Consider the following 12449-nt stretch of genomic DNA (forward strand, 5'->3'; position numbering starts at 1 on the left):
AGATAATTAAATATAAGATATAACTCCAAGACCACTGATGATGGGTATTTAGCAATACTCGAAACAGCTGTATGGTAAGCCAAAAATTCAATTATTTAAAATAATATAAAATGAATTTTTGTTGTTAAAGTTCACTACTGTTTGAAAAACCTATTTAAGAACATATAAATTTATTAAATTAAATTGTGTCACCAGCTGCAAGTGTTAGGCAGTGTTTCATTCCTAACACTTGCAGTTTAAATATTATATATGGACGATTAAACCAAAAATTTTTGTCAAAGTCCACTTATGATGGATACTAAGCGATATTCGAAACAGTGTGGTCAACTCAAAAGTTCACTTGATGAAAGAATTAAATTTTCACAAATTTTGCTTCCCTTACTTTCTCTCTTCATATAACATTTAAATTATTAATAAATTTAATAAATATTCCAAGTAATGATAAAATACAATTAATACTAAGAAAATGACTATTAAAAAAATAAAATTTACTTATGCAGCACAATTTTGCAAAAAAGCTTCTCAGGCCTGCACTAAAAAATAATCACGGCGAACTTAAAAATATGAAAAAAATACTTGCATTTTTACGTAGAAACTTAAACTTAAAAGACTGAAAAATTAGTGCGGAAGAACTTTTTTTAAATTCAATCGAAACGAAACTTTGCCATGTGCGATTTCGTCACAAACGATTTTATGGTTCCAAGTAAATTTGTGCTTAAGCGCTTTTGACTTTTAAACTTTTTTACTTGCCACCTACAAACAAACGATTTTACTGTGTGCAATTTTTAAAAATCAGAACTTTAAATTTTACCAGGCGAGCAGACCTTCGAAAAGGTACTCATCTAGTGTTTGCCAGCTTTCTAAAACGTTTTTCGCTCAAATAAAGAACTGAACTGAACAAAGTTCTTAGCTAGCTTTAAGCTTAATTTACTTATTCAAAAACACAGAAAATGCAAAGCAAAACAACAACAAATAAAAACAACAACAAATAAATATAGCAAAAGTTCTACTCAAGCTAATTTATAGTGTTCTTCTTCTTCTTCCTCTTCTTTGAAAAAGACAAGCATCGAAGACACAAAAGTTCATTGTAGATGTCATAAGCAAGAAATGTGAATAATTTTTATTTTAATTATAAATGCATTAATAATTTAATTGTTATTAATAAATAATATTTACATAAAAAAATAAATATAAAAACATGTACATATATATAAACATATATATATATAAGCACTTTATTTGCATCATATTGAAGAGAAGGCATATTTATGATCTGAATGACATCTCACCGTATGAATGGTGTGACGACTGCACTGTAAAAAATTTTGACTCACCGTTAGAGTTATACATTTTTAGAGACAATTAAATAAAAAAAATATTATATATAAATAAATAAAATTAAATAAAATAAAAATTATATTTATGTTAAATAAATTAAACGAAATTTATAAAAATAAAATAAATTAATATTTAGATTAGATTAATTTGGAATGTTACAATCGCTATCATTTGAGCAAAAATTTATGGTGGCGTCTTAATGAATCTACCAATATAACTACTATTATTATAATTATTTATTATTAATTCAAAGAAATGCATACAACACTTATAAAAGTTATAGAATTTTACTCAAAATCTAAATTAAGGAAAACATATTTGTTGTGTATCGGATTGTTATACAAAAATGTGGTGAATATTATAAAGTTTCTATAGTTTTGTCGAAAAAGCTACGCTTTCTTACAATGACAAAGAAAATTTTTTTTAAATTTATAGAGTTTCGAATAGCAAAGAAAGAAAGGACAAACACAAAAATGTAGTTAATTTATTAAAATTTGGCTGACCATACCACGCTGCTTCGAGTATTGCGAAGAAATTCTAAGTTGTGCCAATAATATAGTGATGTGTCGACACGTGTTGATAAATGACTAAATGTTTGCAGTGCAAAAAATCCCAAAAAATCTCCCATTTGGTTTAGCATCAACTTAGCCTAACTCGCACAGGTCCTAAAAATAGAAACTTGACTGCTAGGTTCTTTGCCCTACTATATATTATAACATAATATATAACTATGTAATCATAACATATACAATGTTGGATACATCCGTTTGGTATAAACAGTTTATCAATATATAAAAAATACTGTACAAAATTTCCATTTTTAATAAGAAATTTAGTTTAAAAGTACTTTGTAGCAGTTTCTTTAAGTATCTATAGAGCAACATATATAGACCAACTTGTTAGGCTGTACTCTCTCTTGCGCTCTGACATAGAGGTGCAGCTCAAGAATTATAAAAATTCTGAGCATCAAAATGATTTCGTAATTAACAATTAAATTGCTAGGTAGTTACATCCTATTTTAAGCAATGGTATCGTAATGTATCCGATGCTTTATTGTAAGTACCTCGAATATTCAGATTACTGGTACGCCGCGAGTTTAGCATCTCTTAATATATATATATATATATTCGTATATACGAGTTGATTTAACAAATAAGATATTGGTTTTCATAAAAAAATAGTTAATTTATTTAAATTTTACTGTATAATTATAAAGAGGATTAAAAGGAAGATCATTTTGTTATCACTTTTTAGCCACCAAAGCTTCTGAAAAACATTTTCTTTTTAATTTTTATCCAGAAACTTCTTTTTTTTTTTTGGTTTATAATTTGCTTACTATTTGCTTACTTTTTTTTAATTATTCAAATGTGAACTATCTTCCGACAAATATTTGTGTTCTAGTAACAAGCCACTATAAACATTAATTATATAAAAAACATAACACTGCAAGGGAAAGACTTACAGGTTATAAAGAAAAGTAATTGATCAATAACCTATCATTGACCTATCAAATAATTACTTTAATAAGCGATCACAAACATTACAGTAATGATAACTCAATAATTAGTTTAATAATTAATCGTACTAAAGTTTATTAGCGCTAAAGTTTATATAGCTAATTCCACATCTTAAACTGTCTTATAGATATTATTTTATCAGCAATTTATAATGCTCATAGCGCTCATCTAGTTTCATCTGTCGACAAGTATATGTTACTCATCCTTTCACTTATCTTTACCTATAGCAACATTATGATATTTTCTACTATATCAATTCTCTGTAGTTTTTATTCTCTGCCCACAATTCTATATACTAACCTGATAATAATCGTTTGTTATATGACATCCACCTCTACATCCATTACGGATCTACGTCCCGGAGGTACTCGTCAATTTCGACGACCAAGTGCACCATTTCCATTCCGAAAAGAAACTATACCAGCAGATTTCCATAAGTTACCACAACAACAACTACTACGTATGTATTGATGTCCTAGCACAATAACAATAACAACGTATATTTTGGTATTAGTCGTATATGTTGTTCCTTGCATGTGCAAAGTAAGAAACAACATGTGTGGTTAGTCTTTGAGAAGTGATAATCCTATTTAATTCAATGCCTAAACAATAATAATAATTTGTGTGAAATATAGAAGCATAATTTTTTTAGCTATAGAAGAGAATATTATATTTAATATATATAAACTTCGATTCTAATTTCTACAATAAAAAAATACACCAGTAAATCTTTTAACTAAAAATATATCATTATAATCAGGAATGTTGAGAAAATATAATTACTCTAGACAACTGTAGCACTATGTATATAAAATATGATTCTGTATTTTCTTATATGATTCTATCCCTTAGGTTTTATATATAATTTTTCAATACGCCAAAAGGTTAGAAAGTCAGTTCATCGATCATCAGAAACATATTGATAAACATGGTACCTCTTTTTCCATGTTATTGTAGTACATGTTGAGATGGGCGGGAGAGACTTGCCGGTCTAATGAGGACGAATAACTCCAATATGTAAACCCGACCACTTCTAAGACCTTCAAACGACTATATATATTACAGAGACCTTTATACACAATTAATATTAGACAAGGATTAGCACATCAACGATCAACTACTATAAGACAATCAATTTTTTGCATCTTAAAATAATAACAATATTAAAATAAATTAAATATTATATATTAAAAGATTCATGTGTTATCATTAATCTAAATATATTCACTAATGGCGGATAAAAGTTTTGTGGTAACATAAACCTTAACCTTTCCATTTCCATATATTAAAATGGAAGTTGTTAGAAATATCAATCCAAATATTTATTTATGGCAACGACTAATAATGTTTCTAATATTAATTTTATATATTGCAAACAAAATGTAATAATAAAATACTTTTTAATATTTAATTCTGTTTATTTCATTTATTTTTTACAAGATAAACAAGGAAAACTCTGTTCCAATTTTTAGGAATAATTTTTTTTTAAACCTATGTTTAAAGAATATTAAACTTTAAAAAAAAATTGTTTAAACCAAAAATATTTTAAGCTTAGTAAAGTTCAAAGTAAAGTAAAGTTCCATTTGTGGACATTATTTTAAATTATTTTTAATAATTAATTATTTGCGTTACAAACACGTTTCTTAATTATATAATGTAAATGTATTTAAAATTAATTTTTCTTTCTTTTTTTTAAATTTACAATCTTAATAGTATTTCTATAAAAATAGGTATAGTGAAACTATTATAAACTATTATTATATAAGGTACGAAGAGTGTATAATATTAGTATAAATAAATACATATATACAAATGACGACATTAATTAATTAATGTTTAAATTATTCTTCCGTATCAGGTTCCTGTTTCACCACTTGAGGCTGTGCTTTCGCATTTCCGGAATTGGTTGTGGTGTATGTTGACGAAGATGCCTGTTGTGGATTAACCATAGTAACACGTAATAAACTTGAGCCTGATCTTGTAACTGCACCGCGATGTACCGCAACTGTTGCAGTAGCTGGCGTATTAGAACGTACCGTTGATGAAATAGATGGAACACTTTTTGGTACTGTGACATTGTTGACACTATGTTCAGCATTTTGAATTAATCTGCTTAGCTGACGTAATACGGATAAATCACTATTATTGACTGATGGTTGAGGAATGTTAACTGAATTTAATTGACTGGTTGTAGTTGGTGATATTTTATTGCTTGTGCTAGCAACGGCATTAGTGCTGGTGCTAGTGGTGTGTGGTGCATTTTCAAAGATTTCACCAATAACTTCATAAATGCGACGTTTGAATTGTATTTTCTGACGAAAGTCCATAGCTTTCATTTCGGGTAATAAACCTTGTAGAAAAATTGCATCAAAATCGGTATCAGTGGATAACTCAGCAGGCTGAAAAATTCAAATGAGAAAAGTTAATAATATATATGACACCTAACAATGTTAATAACAGTACCTTTATATCACGTTCAACTTCTGGAATGATTGGTTCCATAACACGTAACCTTTTCTTGAGTGGATACATTGGTAAAACAGGTGTTGCCTCAGCTTCATGTTCGTCTTCCATTATGGATTGCCGAAATTGTAATTGTGAAAGTGGAGGTAACGTTGGCACTGATTGCTGTACCGCTGCCTGAATTTGCGGCGGCAGTTGTGGGAGTGGCAGCTGTTGTGGTGTAGGTTGAGGTAACTGCTGCGACAATTGTTCAGTTAACTGTTGGGGTAACTGTTGCGGTATTTGCTGTGTTAATTGTTGTGGTGAATGTTGTGGTAAAATGTTCACATTTGCTTTAAGTTCTAATTTACTGCAATCATTTGTTTCGTCGGTGCTACTTTGTAAACCCTGTGACTCTTCTTCATCGTGTATCATAGCAGCAAAACCATCAAACGATTCTTCACCAACTGACACTTCCACTATTTCAGCCTCCTCACCGAATGCATAGTATGAGGCATTCGAACGGCGTGATACTGGTATACCAGGTGTTATATGTTTAGCCAGAAACTGTAGCTCCTCGTGTAGGTAATATGGCTTGGTGCGATTCGCACTTGCAGGCACCTTATTGACATTTATTGAGCGTGCAAATGACGTGCGTATGTTGCGCCAACGTTCTTTGCAAGACGAAACTATAAAACGAATTTAACAAAATTATTATTATTATATAATTTTACACAAAGCGTATAAAGTGCCGTTCATTGCTACTGGTAACATTTCACTACAATAAAAGTTTAACAGGTGCTAAATTTACTTATAATTAACTATTCTGCTTAATCAAACAAAGCGCGGCCTTGTTTGCCAAATGTGCATGTGTATGCACATAAACACACACATATACACAATTTATCAATAACAACGACAATCAATGACAACAAAATGCCACACCAATAATATTCATTTGAGTTTAATATATTTTTAAAATTAATAAATTTTTCATTTTTATCAAAAATTATTAAGTAATATTAAACTTTTATAAGCCTTATTAATTGCATTTAAATTTTGAGAACGTGAAAATTTTCACTATGGCAACGCCATAAGTAATTCGCGGCATACGCTCCCCTTCACAGCATGGTGTGCTATGTTGCCCCCTCTATCTTATCATAAACTGTTTATTGGTTGCATTAAAAAGCTAACGCTTACGCGCTGCCTTAGCTGTATCAGCAACTACAACACCAATTACAGCAGCAACGAAGGCAGTAATTCCGTAAAAAAATCGCATATATTTTATTGCTGTGTATTGTTGTTGTTTGCACTTTGTACTACTCACTTGAATCCTCCATTTCTTTGGCAATTTTTATCCAGGCCTTGTCAACAACATCTTTTTTCAAATAATGCGGATGCGAACGATCATACATGCACGGATATTTCTCCACTAAACCGCAAATTTTTGCATTTATTTGATAATTGTCCGGTTTGGAATCATTTGAATTTGACATTTTTATATATTTTCTAAATTAATATCGCTATATCAATCCTAAAACTCAAAAAATCAACTCCAACAATTGTTATCGCAGAATTATTGCTAGCAACAAACGCGTTGTTAACACAAACGAACGACAATGTAAGACTGAAAAAAACAAGCAAGCAAATGTATAAAATATTGAACGAAGTTGCCGACGAAATATTCAATATATGCGATATGCAGGCAGGCAGGCAGGCAACAAAACAAAGTATTATGGCAGCAGCAACAACACAAAACCAAAACAATACAAGCAGCAGCTGCTGCGAAAACAGCAATCGACGTTGTAATCTTGCTGGGTGCTAAAGTGTGTATGTGCGAAAGAGTGAGCAATAATTTAAATTACTTTATTTTGCCTGTTATTTAGTTTACCCAAAACGTTATTTTGCTGTTCAGCATACATAGCAACGCAAGCGACGGCAACACGGCAACAAAATAACGACAACAATAAGTCCAATAACAAAAACAACATTGCAGTGATAACGTTGACAACGCAAGCAGCAAACAAACAACCACCACCAATTTCAGCAATGACAACAACAACCACAACAACACCAACAACTACAAACGCATTTCGTATTGTAACCAGCATAGCCAACAAAACAACTGTAACAGCAAGTCTCGTACCTGTGCCATGCTATTGTTGATGTTGCAGCTGTTTTTCTAAATCATTTTTGTTTTTGTTTTTGTTTTTGTACTACTTCATTATTTCAACATATTCTCATGCTTGGGCTTGCATCGCCGCCGGAGTTCAGCAACAACAGTTTGTTGCTATCGTTTCCAGTTTTGTTGTTTATATTCTTCTTCATGCTCTCTCTCTTACACTTTGTTTCGTTTGCTTCTCAATATGCCTTCTTGACAGCACTGCCATTATATTAAAAATTATGCTCTTTTGTGTTTTGTTGTGATTGCCAATTTCGTTTATGTCCACAAACGGCAATGCCAGCTATAAGAATTTTGAATAAAAATTTAAAATAAAATTAAAAATAATAAAATTTCTTTTATATCAAAAGGCTCTCTCTTAAAACATAGTTTTTATATAGAAATTAAATTTAATATTAAATTTTACTTTTTAATTATGTATTTCACTGAAATTCCGTTGATTATAAATTAACGCGTTAATTCAGAAAAACTTTAGATATTTAGTTTTAACCATCTTCGTGTTATAAAGTTATGGACACATACATATGTATATACAAAGGCCGTGTGCGAGTACTAGTAAATTGATGGGATTTTCAAGGATATAGTAAATTATGTCGGTATGGTAGGGAATGTTGGTATTTACCGAAATTGCAAGTAGGGTAATTTAGATAAAAATTAGGCAACCAAGGTGTTACCATTGTGAAAATTTTATAAAATGTTTCATAAATAAATTTAAAAACTTTTAACCACAAATAATATATAAGTAGATTAAATAAATATTTACATTAGTGCAGTGCAAAAAGTCCTTAGGAAATTTTAATTTACTTTACTTCAATATATTCCAACTTACAAACGGTCAAAGCTTCACAATAATGTGATATTAACCGTAATTTTTTCTTTTAGAGTAGCAAAAAAAATACTCGCAACTTACGAAAGCAAATATGTGAAGCAACAACAATGCTCGTAAACTTTTCAGTGTTAATTTTTACTCGCAAGAATTGCTTATATGTTGTAAAATTCCAGTCATTCGTTAAAATCATGAGCATTTCATTTACTAATAAGATCAAATACATAAATAAATATTTTAATATAACGCCGTGTGCACAGGGTCTAATTATAAGAGAATAATGTAAACCATTACCTTTCTAATACTCAGTCTGTTTTATTTTATTTAAATTAATTAATTTTCAGTGTTTAGAATTTTTATATTTCATATTGTACATAAACAATGAAAAACATATGTTAAAAAAGAATTTAACATATTTCAAAAGTGATGCCAATTTTTGCAACCAGACTTAATGCTGTTTTTTCACAACTCAAAGAAGAAATTATGACTATTATACAACTTAACAATTATAAATAAGTTCACTAAACTTTTGCTCTTAGTGTAGTTAGAACTTGAGATTCTATAGCAATGGTATTTCTAACCATAAATTATTACTTCAATAAACACAAAACAATTAAGTATTCAGACGTGCTTGGTATTTCGTATTTTAAACTACATAATTGACATAAAATAGTAAATTGAAATCAGCTGCTTTATAATTCATTTGCTTTATATTACCTAGAAGCAAGAAAATTAAATAAAAACCCTTAATGTTCGTTCCTTAATTTAACTTTTTTTATTAATTATTTGATGTTCTTTTTAAATTAAATTAAAAATTATGAAACATTTCACTATAGGTCTGTTCCACGAGCTACTCGTAGTAACTTTGAGTAACACTAGGTCTGTTCCACGAGCTACTCATAGTAAAACATGAGTAAAACAGAAGTAAAATTTACACAAAACTACTTGAAAATTTGCTGGTGGAACGCGCTTGTGTATACACAGTGTTTACTCAAAGTTACTATGAGTAGCTCGTGGAACAGACCTACTGTGTATACCCAAGTGCGTTCCACCAGAAAAATTTTCGAGTAAATAAAAACATCTGACAGAGCGTAACATCCCTGTCAAAATTTGAAAATGCTACACAGACTTTACTCGTACATTTTATTTAAAGTAAAAGTTTTATTGATATGTGAATCAGCTGTTTTGGTTTGATTTAAAAGTTTGGTATTCTCGCCAGACTTTACACAAAACTGTTCCATGAAAATCTGTGTAAAGAGCGTAATTAGGCATTTTTTTGTGCTACGCTTTCAGTATGTACTTTACTTAAGTTTTTTTGAGTTTTATCACGAGTAACTCATTTAACAGACCTAAGATATTTAATAATTTCACTTTCTGTAGTTGGATTATATCAAAGCCCAATATATTATATTGCATACAATTTTTTAACATAAATTTTCATTAATTTGAATTCATAATATTCTTAGCCTTTTTTGATAATTATTATTCCTTTTTGGTTTTGTCCAAATTTCACTGTTCTGTAATTATGTTATTGTAGCATAAATACGTGCAATAAAACCTAATGTAGATGCGCGTATACACTGACCAGACCTTGGCAAGTTTTTTATGTTTGAATGCAAATATATATTGTTTTGGAATTTGGGCTACGAACAAAAATTTGTATATGTTAATGAAAAAGTCAAAGTGTCTGCCAAAATCTTGCAAAAGTTAGTCTATGTAAGTGCTTAATGACTGAAATGTAAGCACAGTATACGACAATGTCAATTTCACGCCCTTTGGTCGTACAACTTCTGCGTTGAAATGTGAAAAGCTAAGTCTCATGTGTAAAAGCTATATTTGGAGGTCTGACGACAAGTTGAACGGAAATCAAAACATTTTGATTTTTCGTCAAAGTTTTTCCGTACACAATCGGATTTTTGTTGGCTTATATGGCATTTCAACTGGCCTCAAACCACTGATTTGGGTCAAAAATCACAAATGAAAACCAAGTGACCAATTTCTGTATACAAAATTTCATATGCGCAAATGACTTCTATTTGCTGATTTTGTACAAATGAGTTCCTACCTCCTCACAATTGTTTTCAATTTCAGCTTTAATATATTTGTTATCTTAGTACTAAGCTTTCTGTATTTTAATGCCTATCCTTCCCTTGATCCCTTGATAACTTTACGGGCCAGTAGCTGGAATTCGTTCCTTTTGCTATAATTTCTATAATAAATGGTTTTAGTGGGTTCAAGTCTCACACTGTAGCTTTCGATGCTTTCCACCTACCGGATATATATATATAGATATATATATATAGATATTTATTATATATATAGATATTTTCTAAAAAAGATGTAAATATAGATATATGAAACTCGTTTTAAATTGAAACTTATATGACACAATTTAACGTATATATCAAGATATTTATAAAGTTATTTAATTATTGTTAATAAGCAAAGAGCTTTTATTAGAATTAATTCGAATTATTATTAATAGTATTAATAGTAGCCGAAATTTTTTCTTTCAGAGTTGTAAAAAAACAGCATTAAGTCTGGTTGAAGCAAATTGTTATCACTTTTAATATATATTCAATGATTTTTTAACATATGTTTTTTGTTAAAGTTTATTAATTTAAATAAAAGAAAATAAAATAAATATTAAAAGCATAATGGTTAGCATTTTTGTTTTATATATTTAAATATAAATACTTATTTATATATACTTATTTATGTATTTGAATTTATTACTAAATGAGTTGCCTAAACGAGTTTTACGGTTGACTGGAATTTTATAACATATTTCCAGTAATCATTCACAATATATTGATTTTTGAGTTTGGCTGCACTTAAACTTACGTCATAAAATTTTTTGCGAGTGAAACATAACTCTGAAGATTTTACATTGTTGTTGCATCACGATTTCTTTAGTAAGTTGCGAGTATTTTTTTTGCTTATCTGAAAGAAAAAATTACGGCTAATGTTTTATTAATAATAGGCCTTTTCGGTGGCTCGCAAGTATGACAAAAAATGCATGCTGGCTTATATTGGCCTAATGTAAGCAAATCACATTTTGTATAAAAATGAAAAATTAAGATAGATTGAAAATTAAAATAAATACAACATTAAGAGGAATTGGGAAAATGTTGAAAATTTCAAAATAAAACACTGAAATATTTCTTTGTTTCCAATTTTCAAATTTTTGAATTCTGTTTGAATTCTTATTTACATATAATTTTTGAGATTTTATAAAAGTTGATTCTTTAAAAGAACAATTTTCTAAAATATAATTTTTAAAAGAAGGGTTTTGAAATTTACTTTTATTACAAATAAAATTTTTTATTTTATAATTTTCTAATTTTATATGTATTAAGATATTATCTAAATTAATTATAGCACTATCTGACTTTTCGCCATTTTGCTTAAATGCTAGCACTTAATCATGCAATATTCTTTGGAATTTCCAATAAAGATTCACAATAGTTCACTTATTGCGTTGGTACATTTTTTTCTTTACCGACCGAAGTGTTTGGCGAGTAAACAACTATTGGCCTAGCTAGAGAAAATTGTGTTGTTGTTTTGCGAACATTTCAGCCAGTATAAGACAGTAATAGCTGTTTATTGCCATATTTGCGAGCCACCGAAAAGGCCTAATAATAATTGTTATTTTAATAATGATGTTAATTGATATACACTTTTTTATATTCTATAATTTATAAATGTTTTTTTATATGTCATACATTTTATATTTTTTCTGTACTTTATATAGAAGTTTCATATTATTATTTTTAAATATAATCTCTTATATTAATATAGAGTGTTAATATTATACAATGGTTTCTTTTTGTTTGCTTCTTTTTTACAACCACAAAATTAAATATCTGTAGTCTTAAAACAATTTTTAATTACATTATTCATAATATATAAGAGTTTGAATTGAAGTCTGATTTCATCCATGAAAAATTCACAATATGCTAGTTTCAATATTAAAACCTATTATATTTGGAATAACATTTAACGTAATATGCAAATTTTTTATATTATTATTCACTCTCCATAAGAAAAATTTAACGTACAATATATGAATACATTATTTATATAGTATTCAGTACTCGCAATACAGTATTAATTTCTATACATACAAACATGAAACAAACAT

At 28.9% G+C, this 12449-nt stretch overlaps 1 protein-coding gene across 1 annotated transcript; it reads right to left on the minus strand.

Moving 5' to 3' along the window:
- Positions 1-4625: 4625 nt before the first annotated feature.
- On the minus strand, positions 4626-6811 carry LOC119682669 (the record flags this gene model as incomplete). The annotated part of the gene is made up of 3 exons (XM_038096162.1): positions 4626-5254; positions 5319-5986; positions 6625-6811. Coding segments are annotated over 3 exons (1413 nt in total), but the record flags the coding sequence as incomplete, so codon positions are not given.
- Between the last annotated feature and the right edge of the window lie 5638 nt (positions 6812-12449).

Source organism: Teleopsis dalmanni, chromosome 1 (genome assembly GCF_002237135.1).
Source record: "Teleopsis dalmanni isolate 2A chromosome 1, ASM223713v2, whole genome shotgun sequence".
Taxonomy (NCBI): Eukaryota; Metazoa; Arthropoda; class Insecta; order Diptera; family Diopsidae; genus Teleopsis; species Teleopsis dalmanni.